The sequence below is a fragment of the Necator americanus genome, chromosome I (assembly GCF_031761385.1).
Source record: "Necator americanus strain Aroian chromosome I, whole genome shotgun sequence".
Lineage (NCBI taxonomy): Eukaryota > Metazoa > Nematoda > Chromadorea > Rhabditida > Ancylostomatidae > Necator > Necator americanus.
Genome location: NC_087371.1, coordinates 37,078,698 through 37,100,569, shown reverse-complemented (window position 1 = coordinate 37,100,569; position 21,872 = coordinate 37,078,698). Strand labels below are relative to the sequence as shown.

At 44.3% G+C, this 21,872-nt stretch overlaps 4 protein-coding genes across 8 annotated transcripts; 2 read left to right on the top strand and 2 right to left on the bottom strand.

The window, feature by feature from the left end:
- Positions 1-3,260: 3,260 nt before the first annotated feature.
- On the top strand, positions 3,261-6,961 carry RB195_008032 (uncharacterized protein; the record flags this gene model as incomplete). Of its 2 annotated transcripts, XM_064181999.1 has the most annotated exons (9): positions 3,261-3,305; positions 4,144-4,242; positions 4,433-4,491; positions 4,549-4,667; positions 4,961-5,027; positions 5,126-5,325; positions 6,378-6,537; positions 6,615-6,808; positions 6,876-6,961. In XM_064181999.1, the coding sequence occupies 9 exons, from the start codon at positions 3,261-3,263 to the stop codon at positions 6,959-6,961; spliced, it is 1,029 nt and encodes a 342-aa protein (XP_064038743.1). The 2 variants fall into 2 exon arrangements, with proteins under 2 accessions (XP_064038743.1, XP_064038744.1); XM_064181998.1 differs by lacking the exons at positions 6,378-6,537; positions 6,876-6,961 and having other exon boundaries at positions 6,581-6,819.
- Positions 6,962-8,027: 1,066 nt separating this feature from the next.
- RB195_008031 (uncharacterized protein) lies at positions 8,028-13,404 on the bottom strand (the record flags this gene model as incomplete). Of its 3 annotated transcripts, XM_064181997.1 has the most annotated exons (3): positions 8,028-11,273; positions 11,365-11,523; positions 11,641-13,404. In XM_064181997.1, 3 exons carry the CDS (start codon positions 13,402-13,404, stop codon positions 8,028-8,030), a joined length of 5,169 nt encoding a protein of 1,722 aa, XP_064038740.1. The 3 variants fall into 3 exon arrangements, with proteins under 3 accessions (XP_064038740.1, XP_064038742.1, XP_064038741.1); XM_064181996.1 differs by lacking the exons at positions 11,365-11,523; positions 11,641-13,404 and having other exon boundaries at positions 8,028-11,297; XM_064181995.1 differs by lacking the exons at positions 8,028-11,273; positions 11,365-11,523 and having other exon boundaries at positions 11,599-13,404.
- A 52-nt stretch (positions 13,405-13,456) lies between these two features.
- RB195_008030 (uncharacterized protein) lies at positions 13,457-16,128 on the bottom strand (the record flags this gene model as incomplete). Of its 2 annotated transcripts, XM_064181993.1 has the most annotated exons (4): positions 13,457-13,962; positions 14,507-14,606; positions 15,820-15,901; positions 16,043-16,128. In XM_064181993.1, 4 exons carry the CDS (start codon positions 16,126-16,128, stop codon positions 13,457-13,459), a joined length of 774 nt encoding a protein of 257 aa, XP_064038738.1. The 2 variants fall into 2 exon arrangements, with proteins under 2 accessions (XP_064038738.1, XP_064038739.1); XM_064181992.1 differs by lacking the exons at positions 14,507-14,606; positions 15,820-15,901 and having other exon boundaries at positions 16,043-16,088.
- A 23-nt stretch (positions 16,129-16,151) lies between these two features.
- On the top strand, positions 16,152-20,773 carry RB195_008029 (uncharacterized protein; the record flags this gene model as incomplete). Its single annotated transcript, XM_064181991.1, has 16 exons — positions 16,152-16,275; positions 16,327-16,460; positions 16,524-16,649; positions 16,715-16,813; positions 16,896-17,025; positions 17,114-17,142; positions 17,217-17,297; positions 17,608-17,729; positions 18,338-18,486; positions 18,782-18,931; positions 19,006-19,139; positions 19,643-19,784; positions 19,873-20,048; positions 20,381-20,521; positions 20,591-20,655; positions 20,716-20,773. The coding sequence occupies 16 exons, from the start codon at positions 16,152-16,154 to the stop codon at positions 20,771-20,773; spliced, it is 1,860 nt and encodes a 619-aa protein (XP_064038737.1).
- Positions 20,774-21,872: the final 1,099 nt, after the last annotated feature.

Here is a 21,872-nt window from a genome sequence, read left to right as displayed (position 1 = left end):
ATTAGTAATGATAATGAATAATATTGGCAGTAACAATAATTTATAGTTTCCTTGTTGTCGTGTCCTTCTTCTTGCAATAAAATAGCTCTCATTTTCACGTAATGAGAACAAAACTTCTATCTCTACACATTTTTCCTCATTTCTCATTATTATTCATTACTTTCCCTCATTATTCTCTTCTTTAATCGTCTGATGCTGTTTTCAAGAAACAATTCCATGGATCTTCTCTTCTTTTTTCAGGAAAAAATGCTACTGCTGCCTTTCCCAAGTTTTCTGTGCGTCCTACTCCCATTAATCCGAGCAGCAGTGATAGAAAAAGCGAGTGTTCACGAAACAGCAAAAGGTAGGAGTATCATTTGTATTTCCCTAACTTCACGATGTTCTCAATGACGCCACTCAACGACTGCAATTTCCACTTGAGACAGCGCCAGAAATTATCGGGCCGTCACGTTTCATTTTCATTCATTTCGTGGGCGAAATTTCGTTCTGCATCGACGAGTTTCACTTGCACTTTCTCCCTCAAACTTTGCTCGTAAAAACATCGAAGTCTGAAAAAAAATGACCAGAAAACAAATGAAAAAAAGCGAAATCAAACGATGGCCAATATTTAGAGTACTACGACCGAATAAAGACGATCCCCGTCGATTGCATTTCTCAGGAAATTGGCGGTGAGTATAGGCCGATTCCTTTTTTTGGAATTTTGGAATTTTCGAGAACATCACAACACATAAAATAATTTCCCAGTCACGTAGAACAATTATCATTAGTATTAATTTTCACGGGTCTCATTTTCTGAATGTTTCTTATATTTAATTTCTCTTACATAACGCCTGATCGCAGACAGGCGTTGATTAATTTCTTCTTCTACGTTGTTATCAACTAACAAAATAATCAACACAACCTCGATCTTTTCTTTCATGAAAGTTTCTAATTCTTTTTTATTTTTTTAACTTCATATTTCCAAAATAATTTATTTTATTTTTATTATTATTATTGATGAGTATTGATTATACAAAATACAACAATTATTGTTATTTTCATTTTTTTCTAAAATAAAATAATATAACTTCATATTTCTAAAATTTATTTTGAAAAATTTAATGCTAAGAATTTAAAAAAATTAAAGCAAAATTTTAATTAACAAAGCAAATTTTAAAAAAAGCAAAATTTAGCTTAATAATTTGATCATTATATTTTTATGTGTGATGACATGTTGATTGATCGATAGTTTATTAGTATTAATGACATGATTATTTATATTATTTATTATATTATTACTAGATATTATTACTTAGATAATTATTATACCTATATTATTACTTACATTATTATTATTAGTTTTCGATATTGTACTTCATTCAATCCTTACAATAACTCTTAGAGAACCGCTTACTGTATTTAACGTTGTTTTTCGATAATCCTTTAGAATGTGGTCTCTGCCACTAATCCTGGCATCGTGCAAGAATTATAAAATTCCAATATTTTTTTTTAATTGGTTAAAGGAATAAATTTCTCTCTATTTAAAAATGTGTAACGTGTATTTATGTTTATTCTTATGTCCATACAGGCATGAGTAGCTGTTGTTTTTAGTGATAAATTTATATGAAGTCTTCATTGATGTGTAGTTGTATTAGTACTGTTTTGGTGTACGTTTTCCAAATCCATGCATATTCCATACAGATGTAGGAGACGAATTATCCATTCAAGTTATCGGCGAAGTCGCGTCAAAACCGCCTGTACTTGCCTGGGTTGCCTGAAATAAATCAAACTTTAGTTTCTTTTTATGATTGGAGAAATATACCAGAAGTCATTTGTGCGGGGCCGATTACGGCAGGTCCCCTTACACCTCTAGGGCCCCATTCTTGCGCTAGCCATGGTCCCACCGCAACCGTTTGGCTCTTGCTAGACTCCCACAGTTCAAGCGCAATAGAGCGCTGCAAAAGATCTTAGGTGGTGTTGTCCAGACTGTAGACGTCATGCCTGTTCCGTTTTTTTTTTCGTGTTTGCGTCAGAATAGCAGAGAAAAAAAACTAAAGTACTATTGCTTCCCTCTGCTACATGAACGAATCGAAATAACCAAATCAAAAGAGAAGAGTTAATAGCATTGTTAAGGTTAAATTCCTTTAAAGAGTATAGATGTTTGGACTTAAAATTAGAGTTTAGAAATTTTAGTTTCTTTTTATTCAAAGGAGAAAGTTAAATAAGTAGATAAATGTAGTAGTTTACAACAAAATTAGTTTCAGATGCTAAGAAGAGTGACCTGCAAAATGTCAAACAACTGCTTCTAGCAAATCCACTCCTCAGGAACCTCGCTATGTTCAGTAGCAAATTTTTTAAAGAGTAAGAATTTCAAATATTCGCTTAAAATATTGATTTTTCTCCATTCAACCTACCACTACAATTTTTCAGGGAACAAAACAATTCTGAAGGAAAACCACCATTAAAGGTGGGGAATATAATTAATCATTTTAATTTTATGTGATCTAATAATATAATTTTTTTAGTGATAAAATAAAATAATGAAACATGGATATATGTAGCAATTTTAATAGTATAATAATTTAATTAAAAATAATTCTGAAAAATACAAATTCATGTAGAACGTCACCTACGTACTTACCAGGTTTTATTTGTCTTTTTTTTCTGATTTTTTCTTGAATATTATTTCCGTGTGACCCGATGGAAAGCAGCGATTGCTATGAGCATATGGTTATTTTCCGTGTTTCCATAGAAATTCGTCAGTATATAAGCCTAAGCAACTATGAATCGAATGAATGAAATGAATGATGAATGAATTATGAATTGAATGAACACAAGAATTGGTCGCGCATGAAATTTGAATCGGAACTTAAGCGCAGTCGTTCGAAGTTGTCTCTCACGTGTGATTTTGCTTCTTTCCGTGGAGCGCGTAGTTATTTCTCGTGTTTCCACCGAGGAGTACTGTAACGAGCATAGGACCCTACATAATGAGGCCATTCTCTTCTTTTTCATAGTAATTGCTGCTACTTTTCTCTTGTTTTCCCCGGATTTTATAATTAAAGTCCGCAACATTTCAGTTATTCCCAAAAAAATCCCATCGAACTACGTATAGCCTGTCGGATAACAACTTTGACGAGGACTATGTACGAATTAATGAGACTTTTTTCCAAGAAGTGGACGCTAAAAATATGGAAATCCGAAGACAGGTGGATTATCGCATGTTTTTTTTGTTAGGTACTACCTTTGAGATTAAATTTTAGCCGACTGGACGTCCTCTGTCGATGGATGGAAAATCGGAAACATTCACTTCCGGAATTTCAAACGAGGTGAGGCGATTACATCTTTTAAGATAACCATCGCCGGACAATCCTTCTTCAATCCTTTTCGAAGAAAGGAATGAACGGCTGTGTACGAGTTAAAATGGAAGTAACTCGATTGTTTAGAACCAGACATAATAATATTTCCGAAGATTTTAGAAGTATTGAATGAAAAGAGCTTGGAATTTATTTTTCTGCTTCTTATTTCTTTTTTCCGATTCTCACTAGTTGAGCGATTAACGATTATTGCAAAATTTCCCCACAGATCTAAAAGAACTTCGTTTTTCTTTTCATTTTGCTAGTCAGCAGTATTTCCAAAGGTAGTATTTTTACTTCGCAAAAAAATTACTTGCAAAGAAAAAACATCATAGAAATGGATACGATATCTCAAGGACAACACATCATAAAAATATAAAATTTATAGGGATCTCTAACCAATAGATAGCGGTTAGGGTGTAATTCACGAGTATAAGCGTAATCACGCTCAATTCCTCCTAATTATCCTAAAAAAGGCATGTGAAACAATCTTTTGTGACCCAGTTTTCCTCCTACGATACAACTTATTACGGGTGATAGAGCGTCGTGACAACTCCATCGTGACAACATTGGAATAATCAACAGAAACTGTCCCATTCGTACAATCGCGGACGCGTTGCGGATTCCCCCCGTTCTATCATCTGTAATAAATTGGATCGTTGGATAGATAGAGGCACAGATGGGGCTGTTTCACACACACACAGCGAGCCTATTCTCCGGGACTACACCCTTAACACTACCTATTCGTAACAGATTCCAAGATCTTTTTTTTTTTGAAATATGTTACCTTTAAGGAAATGTTTCGTTATAGGACGACGACAATGATCAACCATTCGCGGTCACAGAATCCCTTATTAAATCGTTAGAAAGTGCTGATAACGAAGTAACTATGCCGATACGAACGGAAAAGGCAAGATTTCTTTCCGAAATTTTCAAAAAACGTGATCACGCCTATACGTTCATAGTCAGGCATGTGGATAGGCGTGGACTAAAATATCTTGGATTTTTATTTCATTTCATCTCTCAAAATAATCGTGAATAAAGTTTGAAAAATAATAAATAAATGCTCAGAATAGAATAATCACTACTTTTTGTTACAGGTGTTGACAACGCTCAGCGATCAATATGCTAAGCATCCTGTAAATACATTCATTGAAAGGTTGCTAAGAAATTGCTAAAGAATATAGTTCAAGATAATCTCATTGTACATTTTCAGTACTGATGGCACTTACTTGAGTAGTACTGTTCGACCAACAACCACATCTACATTCGATAATGAGCTCACTTCAGTACCATCAGTGCCTGCCCACAGGATCCAGGATTCTATCTTCTCAGGTATCGAGAAAATTCTCCCCTAATGATTTCGTCATTTGAGCTTGGAAGACGAAACGCACATTTAGCCGGCAAAAATCTGTTCAACCGACTATAAGCTAAATGAAAAACCCTCAGTGTTCATAATCTCTTAATAGCTAACCAAGCCAAATTTTCTGTTTATTGAGACGTAGCATCTTCTGGAAAATCAAGACGAAGTTAAGTCAAAATACATCTAATTAACATATATAGGAAAGTAAGAAGCAGAAGATCCTACTCTAGAACAAGAATGGGAGGAGAAATTCTAGGATTTCCAGAAAGCTCCACACCACCTCATGAGGTTCCCACAGCGAAGAAGAAGAAGAAAAATGATACCGTATACGGGTGAGGTGCTCGGAAACTTTGTTGAGGCCTAATTCTTTCTTCGATAGTTTCTTCGCTTGGTGCCAAATGTTTTTTTTTGTAACTCGTATCAATTTTAGTTTGAACAAATCGGAATTCCAAGGGTACCTGTATCTGACAGATGTCGGGGATCCAACAAATGAATGGACGGGCGAACTATCAAACGACAATTTCCCGGAATCTGTGGTTAGCTTTGATCAGGGTAGTGCAGTTGAGGAGCACTCGGATAGGAGCGGCGATCTTCACGTTGAGGATGTAGTGGTGGCTCCTCGAGAAAACGGTAAGCATCTGAACTGGATACTTACACTTTCATCTCTTGTTTTCCCGTTCATTTCGCTAGTTGGTTAAGAATCTCTAGGAAATCCCCGTATTTTCCTTTTTATTTTCCTTTCATTTTCCTGTTTTTAATTTTCTGTCAGTGATTTTTGCTCGTTCTACTACGACCTGATTTCATATGCGTGCATTAGCATTACGACTCAAAGAAAGTCGGAGTATTCGTGAAAGGATTGTTATAAGTACCGTAAGAAGTCAAATTAACTTATTAGCTCAGAAATACCTCGTATACATAGAAGAAAATCAGTGACTTCTGACCTCAGGAATATTAGGACCATTTAGAAGAAAAATAGTTCACCTATCATCTCGCAATTCTTCTTACTTCAGCCTATTAAGTTGATCGATTCACCAGTACTGTCGTGCCCCGGGTCCGCTCCGAGTAGGAGCAGCGGGCATCGGTGGGGGGACCCAGGGCCGACTGCCCGGATCCGGAGGGGCCCTGCGCTGGGCTAGTTGCCGTATGGCGGCCTAGCCCCTCCGAACCCTGCGGGCTCGATCCGAGGGTCCCTTCCCCCCCGCCCCGACTCCCCCTTTGGGGGCCTCGGGGCTGCCCCCTTGATCCCACGCCCCAATATGGTTCCTAGGGTGCAATGCGGTTACAAGGGTTCTACAATTAGGGTTTATCCTTAATACATCAATACACGACACGGCACGCACAAATATACACGACATAAAGGTGGATCAAATAAGGGGCCAGTCATGGCTAGATGGTTAGGTGGCTCTCGGCGGCAGATGGTTTAGGGTTGCGGTTCGGACCCCGTGGGCAGCCAGCCAGGGATAGGGTTGTTGCGGTGGTGTGGCGGTGCGGCTATCGAACGAGACGAAATATAACGCGACGCAACACGACACCATGAATAATGCAAATAAGAGACTGGTCCGAGATCGGGAGAGTGGCGAAAGAAAAGCTGGAACTGGAACTGGAACCCCGACTGCTCGGTGCCAGCCCTTATATATGGCTGCCGCGTGGGAACGCTACCGTAATACATTGCCATTGGCAAGGTTTCCCACGCGGCGCGCGAGAGCGGCGGCCGGCTGGCTGGGAAAGTCGTGCCGGGCACGACACTGGGGGCGGCCGAAAAGAACCGCTAGGGAGAAGATGGAGGCCTGATGGTACTGGCCACAAGTGGGACCCCGAAGGGCCAATGGTTGCCGAGAACCGGTCATCTACGAGTCAGACAAACACAACCTACGGGTTATTCTAGCTGCCGCCCATGCTTACCTAAGACTACCCTACAGGACGGCAGGTGTATGCCCGCAGGCAAAGGTCTTGCCTGATGACGACGTAGACGACTCGTGGCGTTGTACTGATTCGCTCGACAAGTGGTTGTCCATGAAGACGACGTTGAATAGGAGGAGACGGCGATGTGCAGCGGCTCGACATATACAACAACGACTTGACATGGGTTCAGCGGCTCGACATGGGTTAAGTGGTGAGGCATGACGGCAGCGGCTCGACAACAGCGGCTCGACATGACGGCGGCTAGACATGGAGTTCAGCGGCTCGACATGGGCAGCGGCTCGACAAGCAGCGGCTCGACATGGCTGTGGCTATAGATGGATGGTGGACAGTGGGACCCAACTAGTACCTGAAACATAAAGAAATTGATGGAATTTCCTAGGAGGGCCAAGGTGAGGTTGTGAGGAAGAATTTAGCTTCCTCACTGCGGTTTTTCCTGAGAGGGGTATAAGTCCCATGTCGAAAGATGGCGTCAAGCAAACGAAGGGGGGTCATTGATTGGTCCCTTCCCTCACAAAGTGGGTCGTACAACCGTGGTGGTGGTAAGTATGGTGATAAATGTGGTGATAAAGATGGTTTAGTATGTCGTGATGAGATGGTAGATGGAATGTTGCCGTGTGGTGGTTGACTACAGATGGTAAGGGTGGTATATGTGGTTTGTGGTACGATGTGTTGATAAGATGGTATGTGGTTGTGGCGTGGTAAGATGGCGTTGTGCGTGGTAAAGTGGTTAGTAATGGGATGATGGAAAGGGCAACTAAGAAGGGAAAAGATAAAGATTAGACAAAGAATAACAAAGAATAAACCTAAAAGAATGACTTCTATGTGAGGAAATAAAGGGCGGAGCGCTATTGCGCAATAACTATAGAGATATTACGAAATAAGAGAAAACTTCAAAAAGATGAGTGTTAGACTACAAATCTAAGATAATGAGTAATATAATACGAGAAAAACATATAACTACACACTACAATAAAGGAGGAAGAAAAATAGAAACAATTAAATGATAATTATAAAGGAACAGAAGCATATTGTATAAAGGTATGGTGCGGAAGGGTGCTTGGTATGCGGAAGAATGTGGCAGGATGCGGATGGATGCGGTAGGGTGCGGAAGGACGCGGAAGGGTGCGGAAGGATGCGGAGGGATGCGGTAGGGTGCGGAAGGATGCGGAAGGGTCAAAAAATGGTGGAATAAGGTGGTAATTAAGTGGAAAACATGGAAATAAGTGGTAAAACATGGGAAAACGTGGCTAAACGTGGTAATAAGGGATAAAACACAATAATACAAGAAATGGTGAAATGGAACAAAATGCAATGGAAATGGCACCGAAAGCAAAAAAGACATCAAATTAAAGGTGTAAAAGCATCAAACGAGAAAACAAAAAGCACAAAATACTAAAGCAAGTAAATACTCACGCTCGCTTCGTACCAAGTGCGAATCGTACCCGTTTGGCTGCTCGTGGTGGTTGGATCCTTGTGGGTTGCAGTTGTTGGCGGCTCTTCTTCGGTCGTGGGTCTTCCTTTGCAGAAATCTCCAATGGATGTAGTTGATTGATCGATCTCTGCAACTCATGACCGTTTGCAATGCGGACTGTGGCTGATCTGGGTATGTTGGATTTGGTGCGGTGGATAATGGTTATGATGGCTAAAGGCCATTGTCCACGTGGAACATTCTTATCGGCAATGAGAACAACGTCTCCTACCGATGGAATGAGTGGACTGGACCTTCCTTGATGGATACGGTGTTGGTGACGTGCGGATATTGCGGATAAGTAGTCCTTGTACCAAACGTCCCAGAAGTTGTTCAATACGGCAAGTGTCTCCTTGTACCATTCCGAAAGACGGTTTGGAGGGATGTAGAGAGGGTTGTGGTGCGGAGATGGTAATTGGAGTTCCACTTGCGGTGAGACGAAATCTATTGGTCGAAGGACATGCGGTGAAGATGATGTGTCACTGATGGATAAAAGTGGTCTGGAGTTGAGCACTGCTTCAATTTCTGCAACCAGGGTCTGAAATTGCGAAAGTGGTAATAGGGTATGTTTGATGGCTTTTTTGAATGCGGATTTGAAGAGACCGACTAGACGTTCATAAAATCCTCCTTTCCATGGGGAAAGAGGAGTGATGAACCTCCATTCGATCTTGCGGTTGGCGAGTTGAGTGGATATCTTTTCTATGGCTTTGCGGTTATAGATGGTGCTTTGTAGGGAATCGTTGGCTGAGCGGAAAGTGGTGGCATTGTCGCTGATAATGAGGTCCGGAGTGCCTCTGCGAGCAATGAAGCGGCGAAAGGCGAGTAAAAACTCGAATGCGGTGTTGTTATGGACTAACTCGAGATGTACAGCGCGGGTTGCCATACAGGTGAAGAGACAGATCCAAATCTTGGCCTGAGAATGGAGCTGATCTCTATAGTAAAGTGGTCCTAAGTAGTCTAGTCCAACCTTCTGGAACGGTCTAGAGCGGTTGACTCGTTCCGGAGGGAGACTAGGCATCTCAGGATAGCGGTAAGGGTGTCCTTGGGCTCTTCTACATACTGTGCAGAGCCGAAGGATCCTGGTGACGGTGGTTTTTATGGAAGGGATGAAATATGATGTGCGGAGAGCGGCTATTGTGGCATGAACACCTGAATGGAACCTGGTTTTGTGGTGGTACATAACGAGAAGATGGACAAAGTGGTGCTCCGGAATAAGAAGGATTGGTGCAGATGACTGAGACGAAGTCCGAGCATGGTCTAATCGATTCGGACATCGGATCAATCCATCTGCAGCGCGATGAGCGTTGTACTTATCCAATGGTAGTCGTTTCAACGTGGATTCGCCCTCGCGGTAATGCTCCATAATGAGGAGAGTTTCCGCGTTGGTGATCTCCGAGGCTGAAACGTCCTTGGACAGTACAACAGTGGCTAGGTTAAGGGTGTAATTGCGGATGCAGCTTCTTAGGAATAGGGCTTTGATGAACTTAAGCACATACGCGGTTGAACGAATGAGCTTAAGGTAACTACTAGTGGCACGGAAGCGGAGTGGTGATTCATATGGTTGTGTCGGAAGGACACTAAGGGCCTGAAACTCGTGCTCCGCCTCAGGACAAAGATCCTGAGGTAGGGCAAAGTCCGTATCGGCCTTAGGCCAATCCGACTGTGGAGCACGAAGGAAAGATGGTCCATGCCACCAGATGTGGTTGACAGCGTCAGCGGTCGAAAGTCCACGAGTTGCACAGTCAGCTGGATTAGAGTCTGACTGCACATAGTAGAACTTCGTCTGAACGTCTGTCTTGCGGAAAGTGGTTAGAATGGTGCGGATCTCGTTCACTCGATTCTGAACGAACCGTTTAAGTGGACGAGATGAGTGGATCCAATGGAGCGCTATCTTCGAGTCAGAAAAGAAGTGGATAGTGCGGATTTTAAGATGGAGTTGGTGATGGAGGAAGCGTGCTAGACGCACACTTATTAGGGATGCAAGCAACTCTAATCGTGGCATAGTCATCTGGAGTTTAGCCGTTGCTAACAATGACTTAGCCATGATTAGCTGTGAAGAAGTGGTTGATGGTGAGCGGCTAATAAGGTAAGCACAACAGGCAAAGAGACGTTGTGAGGCGTCTCCAAAGACTGCGAGCTCATAAGTGGTGTTGCGGTTTGCGGAAGCGATGAAACGTGGAATTGGTGGCAACGGATGTTTGAGCTGCTGGACCAATTCGTCCCATCGCTGTTGGTCCTCTTGGTCAAATGGAGTGTCCCACTGGTATTCCTTCTTCCAGATGTCCTGGATGAATACCTTGAAGGGCACTAAGAATGGTATGAGAAGACCAAGTGGATCAAAGGTGGATGAACATGCACTGAGCGCTGTGCGCTTCGAGTACACATTCGCGGATGCGGTTTTAAGTGGTATGAGAAGGGTGTCGGTGCGTGAATTCCAGGGAATACCAAGGAGCTTCACGGAGGATGGATTCCTGACTCGATCAGATGGCTCTATGGACTGGTTAACGGTGTTAGAGTTGCACAAGAACTCCCGAAGGTTCATGTGCATGGAGTTGAATAGGGATTTGGAAGAGCGGTACTTCTTAATGGCTTGTCGCTCGGACGAGGCACTAAGAAGGATGTTGTCGACGTAGATGTTGTCCTCGATTTCCTTGTGGAGTGGCTTCGATGGTTCAAGATGGAGGTAATACAGTATGGATGCGGCTAAAAGGAATGGTGATGCGGTTATACCGAATGGTACGCGGGTAAACCGGAAGATCCGAAGATTATCCGCAGTTGGTGGTAGGTTAGGGTTGCGAAGCCAAAGGAAACGAGTGGCATCCCGTTGATTACGTTGTAGACGAATCTGGAGGAAAGCCTTCTCTACGTCGGCAATAAGGAGATAGGGTGTTAAGCGGCTACGGAGGAGGATTCCTACCATATCTGGTAGGATTGCGGGGCCAGAGTGAAGACAGTCGTTTAAGCTCGGTGCGCCTCTGTAGTGGGAGGACGCATCGAACACGACTCTCAATTTAGTGGTGGCCGATGTTTCCTTTATGACTGCCTGATGCGGGATATAATAGACTCTGTGGTCGTCGAACTGGTGCTCGTCGACCTCCTCTATTATGCCCTGCTCCAGGTAGTCCGTAAAGGTTGCGGCATATGTTTTCCAAAGGGTTGGTTTGGTTTGGAAGGAACGGTATTGGCTCTGAAGACGCTTAAGGGCTAACATTTTGTTGTCGGCAAGGCGAGGATGGGATGACTTCCAGAAATTGGACGTGCAAGTAGCCGTCAATCACCTGGGCGGTATCCTGAAAACGTTTCAGGATCCGTGCGTCCTCTTCCTTGTCGACAGAGGGATCGGGATCCTCGGTTATGCCTAAACGGTCGAGGTCCCATAGACGGGTGATGTCGTCTTCAGAGCGATGTGGTGTAGATGGTGATGTGGTTAGATGGTTCTGCGATTGTCTCAGTAAATCAACGAAAAAAGGTTGAACCCGAGACGACTGGCCCGAATCGCGTGTTAACGAGCATCAATCCTGAGGGTAGCTGCTTCGGTGAGTCCTTTTCAGGACCTCCCAGAAGTAGTCGATACCCAGCAGGATATCTGGCGTAACGTGGCGACTGATGGTAAGGCTGTCTGGGTTAATGCGGAATATGCGGAGTGCGTGTTTGTCTTCTTTACTGAGACGATATGGTTTGAACTGGGAAGTTAGAACTTCCTGAGTTCGTAGGGTTACGGGGAATGGTTTGTTTGCGGCATCTAAGAGGGTGGCGTCGACTGTACCGGATTCTTGGGTCGAACGATGACCTCCGAATCCGATGACGGTCAGCGGCTTGTGGTCATAGGGTTTAAGGGATAGGCGTTTAGTGGCTGCGTTGCTTATGAAGCTGTTTTGGGCTCCTGAATCCAGCATGACGTTGACCGTTTCAATGGTCTTCGTCTTAGGATTACGAATGTGAGCCTTAACAGTCATAAGAAGAGGGCGTTGGTGGTTGGATGAGGTGGTAAGGGTGGTGGGGTCGTCGACCGGACGGCAATCAAGTGCGTTATGCATCTCATCGTCCGTATCGGCGACGTGGCTACTGGATTCTGGGCTGGAGTGGTTTCTGCGGCGTACGGGTGAGAGACTATCGCGCGGATTAGCACGAAATCTGACCCCGTAAGGTGCTGAAGATGGAGACGGTGAGTGGCGGCGTTGGTTGCGGTGGCGCATTCGCTCTGAATCACGTTCAGATCTACGATAGGGAGAATGGTTGCGATGAGACTGATGGTGGTAGTCTCTATCGCGGGGATGGCGCCTAGATGGTGAATACGGATAATCGTACGATGAAGAGGAATAGCGTGAAGAACTTCTTTCCCGGGACGATTCCCTAGAAGGGTACCGTCCGCGGGGAGAACGATAAGCATATCGATCATAACGAACACTATTACGACTATTACGACGATTATCATTAGAACGCCTAGACCTATCACGAGAAAAACGCGAAACAGATGAATACGAACAAAGAATGGTGTGGTGGTTACGTTGGCAGTAACGACAGTTCGGAGCCCGGCAAGAGTTGGCCATGTGCCCTGGTTGGACACATTTCCAACAGAGGTCCAGGTTCCGGACTATCATACGGCGAACGTAGGTCTGCATAGATGTGGTGCAGCGGGTCGAGCGATGGCTCCTCGACCCGCAGAAACAACATCTATGCGGATCATAAAGTGGTTCTGGAGATGGTGAGCGGTTGCGGTATGTGGTGGATAATGCGGAATAGGGTTGATCGTGGTTAAGTGGAGGACAGTGGCTATCGTCAAGTTTCTCAAGTTCTTGAATAAACACATCAATACCAGCAAGAAACTCATGCATCTTCCAAATAGTACCTGACCGGTGTTCCATCCTGTTCACTTCCAGCTGAGTCTCTCGCGGGAACTTGCTGCGAATGAGTTTCTTGAGCGATAGCGATGTTGACGTGTCCTCGAAGCGGTTGAGCTGCAGGATACACGCTTGGATCTGGCATAATGTGTCCCTCTGCGATGAAGCGGCGGCAGACGACGCTGGCAAGTTCTCTAATTTCTGCAAAAAGAAATTATGGGTGAACTGCGGACGGTCATACCGTCTGCGTAGGGCTTCAATGGCTAGATGGTAGTTGGAGGGATTGGTTATGTCGTACCCCTGTACAACAAGTGCGGCGCTACCTTTAAGGCTGCTACTAAGATGGATAAATTTGGCAGCGGTAGATAGGGATGGATTATCGTGGACCGCGGTCTTGAATTTGGCCCAGAAATCATAATAGGTGGAAAAATCCCCATCAAAGGTAGGCAGCTCTACCTTGCGGAGTTGTACATTCATGGTATCCGCAGCAGGGTATGGTGGTGATGAGCCTCGGACATATGTGGTGGTGTCAGGGTAGGTTTCTGATGGATGTGACATCCATCGGCTCATCAGTGGTGTTGGTAGGGTTATATTGTGGTGTGGTGGATGCGCTTATGGTGGTGCGAAGCATATCCGCAAGTTCGGTTTCCTTGCGGATAAGATCGTCTAGGGCAAAGATGGTAGCGGTTGCGGTTGGTTCCATTTCGTCACCTTTGTGATCGCGCCAGTAGATGTCAAAGGCATCCATAAGCTCTATGGCGTTCGGTTGGTTTTCGATAAAGCTTATGGCATGTTCATGGCGCTGTTGGAAAGTCTCCAATGCTATTTCAATGGAGATCTTAGCGTTTCCATGTCCTCGATTCGACGCTGGAGGGTGCGGAGCTGTACTGCCGGGTGGGCGTCCGAATGGAAGACGGTTGGGTAGTTGGAATTCGCCGAGTTGACCAGCCGCGTCAAATTGTTGATCGCGTTGGTCAAGCGTGCTTTGCAACCACGGAGCGTAGACATGACAGCTGTATCGTAGAGTGATACCACCTAAAAATGTCGTATATAGTATGCTATTGCCATGTTGGGTATACGATGCACGGACATGCGGTGAAAGATGGTGTGGTTGGGACGTGGGAGCACGGACAGCACAGAGGCGGGGAATCTGCGACAGGAGAGAGGAACCCCGTCAACGGGCACACAAGGACCCAGAGTGGCTAATGCCACAACAACAAAGTGCCAACACTACAAACGAGGGGATGAGGATGTGGGTTCGCGGATGCAAGGGCCATAGGTAGATCATCGGTCTGGCGCGTGCGGATATGCGGCTTGTGAGAGCCATAGGCTAGTGGTGTGCGACTTCCGATCCTAGGTTCCCACCGGGACCCACTACGCCTTCCTCCTACAAGCTGCACTATCCGCAAGGCGCATAAGGAGCCTACATCCCAAAATGTGTGCCGGCAGGAGTGCCAGGGCAACTACCGCTATGGAGATTATACCCCTAGGATTGCTGCCACCAACCCTAAGGGTAACCCTGGTTCAGTCCTCTACATGTGGGATGCAATAGCCCCAGTCGTGACCCTCGCACATGAACCCTTACACTCGCAAGCCCAACCCGCAGGCTCGAGTGCAGTGCCAGCCCACTGTTGATGGGCACCCGGCACGTCATGGGCAGCGTAGGGCAGCGAGTGCCCCTACGGGATCGCCCAGCGCACGACAACGGGCTCGATTCGCCGATGCACCATTGTCGTGCCCCGGGTCCGCTCCGAGTAGGAGCAGCGGGCATCGGTGGGGGGACCCAGGGCCGACTGCCCGGATCCGGAGGGGCCCTGCGCTGGGCTAGTCGCCGTATGGCGGCCTAGCCCCTCCGAACCCTGCGGGCTCGATCCGAGGGTCCCTCCCCCCTGCCCCGACTCCCCCTTTGGGGGCCTCAGGGCTGCCCCCTTGATCCCACGCCCCAATATGTTTCCTAGGGTACAATGCGGTTACAAGGGTTTACAATTAGGGTTTATCCTTAATACATCAATACACGACACGGCACGCACAAATATACACGACATAAAGGTGGATCAAATAAGGGGCCAGTCATGGCTAGATGGTTAGGTGGCTCTCGGCGGCAGATGGTTTAGGGTTGCGGTTCGGACCCCCGGGGGGCCAGCCAGGAGAGGGGGTTTTGGGGGGGGGGGGGGGGGGGGGGGAAAGAAAAAGAAAAAAAAAAAAAAACACCACAACAACACCAAAAAAAAAAAAAAAAAAAAAAAGCCGAAAGAGGGGGGAGGGGAAAAAAAAAAAAAAAAAAAAGAAAAAAAAAACCCGACCCCGGCGGCCCCCCCCTAATATATAGGGAGGGGGGGGGAAAAGAAAAACAATAAAAATAAAAAGGCAAAGGGGGGGGGGGGGGGGGGGGGGGGGGGGGGGGGGGGGGGGGGGGGGGGGAGAACAAGTACAAAGGTACGTCATCGACTACTATAAGCATTGTAATCACCTTAAACCTTGTAATTATCAATTTCGAAAACACATCAAGTAACTTTTCATTGATTCGCTTGAGTTGCAGCCAAAATTGGTATTGACAGTTCTTTATTAACAGTTAACGTTTCGGCGTTATTTCAGCTCAAGCAAATCGATAAGAAGCTATGTATTCAATGTGCCAAGATTCAAGGATAGCCGAAAATGGGCATTATTTCAAGGAACGTTGCAGATATTATGTGTTAAATACGAAACGATGCTGGATGTACAGTACGACATGAAGCACCGTACAATTCCATACGCGGCTTCTCTCGAGGCGGTGCGATGGAGGGTAGCTGTTAGGAGCGTGCTGGAACCTACTGGAACCCTTGCTGGCACCATCCATCACTGCAGTTTGCGATGGTTCCATCTCGGTAGCGATTCCACAACACAGCCACTTACGTTGAAGCAGGCCACTGCGACACGTGTTTGACGAGCGTCACCACCATCGGGGACAGAATAGTGTCCATTAGTCGAGCAAAGACTAAATAAACAGGAAAGAAAACAAAAACGTTTGCTGTCACCGCTTCGCGGGCGTCTGCTGCAACGTAAGCATGAACTATTTTTCTTTTAAATTGTTTGAATATTCCTGAGGTGACTTTGTACGGTAGTTATAAGAACTTACATGTAGTGCGGTAGAGTGTAGAGGTTAGAATCGAGGTGGGACGCATCGCGAATTGCAGCAGCGAGTGGTAGTAGCAAAGGTTCCATTTCGATCCTAACTGCTACGCTCTATGGCACCGCTTCGAGCGCAGCAGCTTATGCGCTTTGTCTCATGTCGTTTGACCCCACTATGCCATGTTCATGGTGTACTAAAAAAATCAGTGGACCTATCTTCCAGTATTTTCGACGACGACAGTATGAACTTCATTTATGTACCGCAGCAAGTGAACGTAAAAATTCTTGCAGGCGGCTACGTTGTCTCCGGCACTCGCTATTATGTCGATAATCGAGTTAATGGAGATGTTCGTGGGAAGCCAGACGTAATGAGAGACGAATACAGATTACGTTCTGCTAGCAAAGAATATTCTGAAATGATAAAGGTAATATCTGATGCGCTAACCCGCCACCTTCATTTCTCCGCCTTGTAATGCTCATTCTTCCAGGATCCCCGTTTCGCTGTTGAGGTGGAGTTATCGAAGATGATGAAGCGAAGATCAAGAAGACGATTCCTTCAGAAAGGAACTAAAACCCAACGATTCGAAGAGTCGGGCAAGAAGACCCAGAAGCAGGTCTGGAAATGGAATAAAGAACATTTATAAACTCATTTTAATCTTATCTTTTGGTATTTTTTCAGCGCAATTTCTTCGATCCTGAACCGCCATCGGTTGCGTGGATGATGCAAAAAGGAGGACGCCTTTTTGAGAAACGAAGCACAAACATTGGAGGGAAATTGGTGCGCACTTTCTTCAGTAAAAGTCATTTACTGTCCTCACCTACATATATCTTTTTTCATTTTTCTCGCTTCCGTCCTGCAGGTAACCGTAGAAATTGGCAACAAAAACTTGCACGGAGTTGACCTCATTGTTCGGCCCGGATCTATTGTACATGAGGCGATGCCAGTGAAACAGGATATGAATGCAATTCAAAAGCGAATGATCAGCAATAGTAAGTTGTATAAGCTACTTGATCGGAACTTATTTCTTCCTTCACTGTGCTCTTCAATCACGAGGAACCTTAATGTCCTGTTTTTCAGAAAATGGAATCTCCAATATGGATGGTGAAGTGAGTCCACTGAAGAAAATAGGATTACCAAAAAAAAAATCTGTACCAAACATACATATTATTCTTTTACTTAGGCTTTGTCATCGTCCAACGACTACATCAAAGATACGAATTTGTTGGAAACCCGAACAGTTCCAAAAGAAACTATATTAGAGGTAAATTAATTTGTTTTCTAGTGGAAGGCAGTACGAGCTAACATTGTCGGGCCAAAGTGACACGAAGCTCGGTGCCGTTCGGTAAGCGGCAGAGCTAGCGACTTGGGATCGAGACGGGACCATCACTAACTGCACTGATGAGTGGTGCTAGCAAGGGTCCCTCTCAATCCTAATCGCTACGGTCTACCGTACCGCTTCGAGCACAGCCGTTTACGCAACTGCACCGAGCTCCGTGTCGTTTTGATTCGACTATATTTGAATAGACTGCATATTTCGTTACTTGATTTCAAAGTTATTCTTTACACTTTAGGGTGACACACAGTCCGTGAACGCTTGCTTCCAAAGACAACCCGATGCACATCTCTCTGGGTTTCCTGCATTCAAAACAGCAGTTGGATTCACCGAAATTGAATGTTTAGCACTGTGTGCACGGTATTGTTTTTCCTCCTTCAGTTGACACTCATTGTGGAGAATATTACACTGGAAATAACGCACCCAAAATGTTATGTATTTGTAAGCACTTAAAACGAACTTTTTAAAAGTTTAAAGTTGCTTAAAACGAATAGTTTCTTGGGGATTATGCGCCTTCACTTTGCATTTTTTTTTCTGCTACGTGCCAATAATAATAGCATGGAAATGGAATATGTGGTCTATACGTGGTTACGGCCAGCTTTAGAAGAGAGAGAATATTATTTCTGTTTAAGAGCTTCTTAAACAGAAATGATATTCTCCGGTCCCGCACCTACAAAAGTTGCTGAAAACCGGACAGGGACTCTTCGCATATTCAACACGCTGATCTTCAAAATATCCGCACAGCTGGTGATCACTGTCCTAGTCGATGCGCATGAAAAATGGCACCCAAAAAACAATTCTTGGTGGTTGGGAAATCGAAATTTCTCAAGCCAGCAAATAATGTGCTAAAAAGGGTCAACTTTGCTGTATAAAACTTAGGCAAACTTCTAGTAAGCTCTGATCTTTCTTGTTTCTGCTTTATGTAACACTTATGGGTATTTTAAAATAAGTGAATAAATATTTTCTAGAGTTGAGTGTCGTGCCCTAAACTACGCCAGCTCCATTTCTACTTGTGAGATTTTCGACACGATAAAAGCAACTTCTGCACATGTCAAACAACGACTTGGTTATACCTATTACAAGCCGAACCAAAAGGAGTTAAAAAGCTGTTTGAGCGGTAAGCACCTGCGGAACTCTTCACTTCGGTTAAATTCAACTCGATCTGTCTCGTAGGCAGTTTGAGAGGAAGGTTCTACTCTTCTCAAAAACTAGCCAAAGTTGTTTAGAATGAGGTTTTTCCATCTCACGTTTTCATTATGAATGCGATTTTTATTGGGAACACTTTCTGATGACAAGTATATGAAACGGCAGTAGTATTATTGTTAACATACTTGCAACCCATACACACATCACTGTTTCGATCACATGTTTTCTATACAGGAGTACCAGGTGATTCTATGTACTTATTGCAGACATTCTTTCCGTTCCTAAGGAGGGCTGGCTCCCTGAAATGGATCCAGATCTTCGATGCACTAGTATAGGAATCTGTTCGACGCCAACGGAACTAAGGATGGTCGAGTCAAGAGTGAATCCCACATTTCATCGACTTCTTTCATCGCGAGGTACGAGGATTTACAGTCTAGTTGACGTGTCTAGTGTAGTCTCTGGTTGACAACTAAAGGGTTATTCTTCCCAGCTGTGTGCTCCAGCGACTCGGCAGTGCTTTTCATTAGATCTGTGGGCGCTCACAACAATAACGAATTAGGAAGCAAGTTGGATACTATGCACACCAGTGAAGACGACTGTCTATTTTCTTGTTTGAGAAACAAGGTAGGAAAGTATCTGAGTGACCTGATAGTAGGGATACGAAATAAAGGTAACGTATCAGAGAACTGACTTGGTACGAAACCCTGAGGAAAAACGTATCATTCAGGTTGTAGATTACGGAAATGAGCGTAGCCCTGCTCAATTTCTCCCTCAATGTCCCAAAAAATGTCGGGCAAACCGCTTCAGTTCCTACGAAGTACGTTAGAACGTGCACCTTTGCGTATGCTTCCGGTCCCCTCAGCAGCCTTTTTATTGGCTTTACATGAATAGGCTGGTGAGACCTGGATCACCTTCGACTACACGTTCTTCTCGTGGCAGCACGCGCATAAAGGTGACGTGTTGCGAGTGATTTCGTAGGGAAGAATGCTCTTTCACGCTGTTTTTTTTACGACGAACGGGGAGGTTGAGCGGAGCCGTTTCGTTTCTGCAATCGACAACCCGAACTCTACGGTCTCCCTGGTGTTCCTGTATCACGTAACTTTCGTTCCTGATACGTTGCCTTTAAGGGAATCGACATGCGCCCAACGTTATGTGCCTCCATTGAATACGACAATGAACTTGGACGATGCACTCTTGCCGCGGAGCCAAGAAAGAACGGACTTTCCAGTAATCCTCACACCATATTTTACGAGAAGATATGTGTTTCAAGTGAGGATTTCGAATGGTTAACCATAAGAGATTAGTTCATAGGGTTTTTTTTTCTCGTCTCTGGAATAGTTTATTCCTGTGTTTTCAGCCGCAGTGGCCAATCAGTGCTCTGGAGCAGCTATCGAACGTAAAGCAGACGTGACAATACTTGGTTTTCTGAAAGATGCGTCAACCACTGCAAGTCCAGAAGAGTGCATTGAGAAGTGCGTGATGGCAGAAAGAGATATGGGATTTCAGTGCCTGTCCATTATGTACTACTACGACGTAAGTGTCACCGCTTGTAGTGCAATAATATCCTTATGACTCTGACCTTACTTATGAATGGGTCTAAAGAAATGGTATGTAGTCGGCAGCGTGACTGTTCGTTTGATGGTTCCTAAATTGCCTATGTCAATCTATAAAATGGTACCAGATATGTCCGAAAAAGTAGGGCATCGAAATATTAAAACAGTTGGAGCATCCGAAAAAGAGTGATCAGCGCAAAACACGTCATTATAGTTGGGTCGAAACGACAAATCGGTGGACCGTGGTGTTTGAAACCTAGCCACCTAGATAAAGGCAATTGTTTTGAGAATTTTGCTGCTGTTTATTAACAGGAAACACTACTAAACTGCATTCTTAACGATGGAAGCGCAAAAACGAACCCTGAATCAATAGCAAAAGAAGACAAATCGATCGTTGACTACTTCGGTGTCGATGATTGTTACGGTATGCCGGAAGTTGAGGACACAAGGCCGGTACGTTGCTTCTTGTTCACTATAAACAACACATTCAACCGCCAGACACAAGAGTGGAATTGTTTCCAGAGATTCCTGCGAAACATGCCGTTAACAATCGAAGACGACATCGTTCAGAGGGAATTGACACCGGGGTAAACGAACAGCAGATATTTTTTGGCTATCAGTTTTACGATATAGAATACCGTTTCCAGCTCCCTCCTGGAAGTTCTACGACGAGAGCGATCATCGCCAAATTCATCGCTAAGATAAATAGATAACGTATCTGAATAAAGTTCCACGTCCAGATCCTCCGAAGACGATCTGAGCCATCGGCAATCTTTCAGGATCATTTAGGACTTTTCTGCATTGCAATAATAACGTAATGTGTTCACATCGGGTTCAAATAATTTTCAGTGCTCGTTTTATGCATGATCTGCGATACTTTTTCTATAATTTCTGTTGAATTATTCGATAATCGCCGAGTTCAGCATTGCACAGGATAGTTTCTGAGGAATGACAACGCTCGTCTTAGAAATATGATCCATCCAGCTAAGATTAGCCAGAAGAGAAACTGAAATTTGCTCAGGATTTATTAGTTATCCAGTGGACTGACTATGTTATACAGTGCTTGAACTATGTTTATGTGTGATCTTGTTGCTTTAATATTACGCCCTCGATTACGAACACGGTTGCTTTTTCTAATGTCTTCTAATTCTTCTACAAATGCTCTCTCTTTTGACTGTGATTAAATAAATGATAAATAATGTTTAAATGAGATATCTAGATAATTATTAACCATCCATGAATAACAAAAATGAGTGCTTATCAACTACTATTGACTTTGTGCTATTCTCTCACTCTGTGAGCTGTAAGATTGTACCATATCCAGTTCTTTAACACTATCCATCGGGATCAATGTTTTACTTATTGCTCAAACTAATTTACATTAATTTTCAGATCATTAAAATGGAATGTCGAATTGGGTAAAATGAGCATTTCCAATACCTCCTTCTTTCCGCTTTTAATCAAGGTTCCAACGCCAAAAAAAGCTGCTCGCCAGTGATGATTCGATCAAGAAATCGTTGCTTGTGTTCATAAGTTGCGCGGTGACGAGCAAGCGAACCAGCGGAGATTGTGGTTCGTTGATTTTTGTTTTCGACAATTAAAGCATGCGGAACCCACGCTCCATACTTTCTACCACTTTTCCCAACGAGTGAAGATGCTTCTCAATAGCAGTGTGAGAGCATTCCCTTTTTTCTGCCAGTTCCCCTGTCGTTTAACGCGAATTTTCGGGCAAAAGTTGGCTTAATCGTTCTTCGATTCGTGCGATCCTTAATCTGCACAATTGCAACGTGTCTGCAGTTGTGCG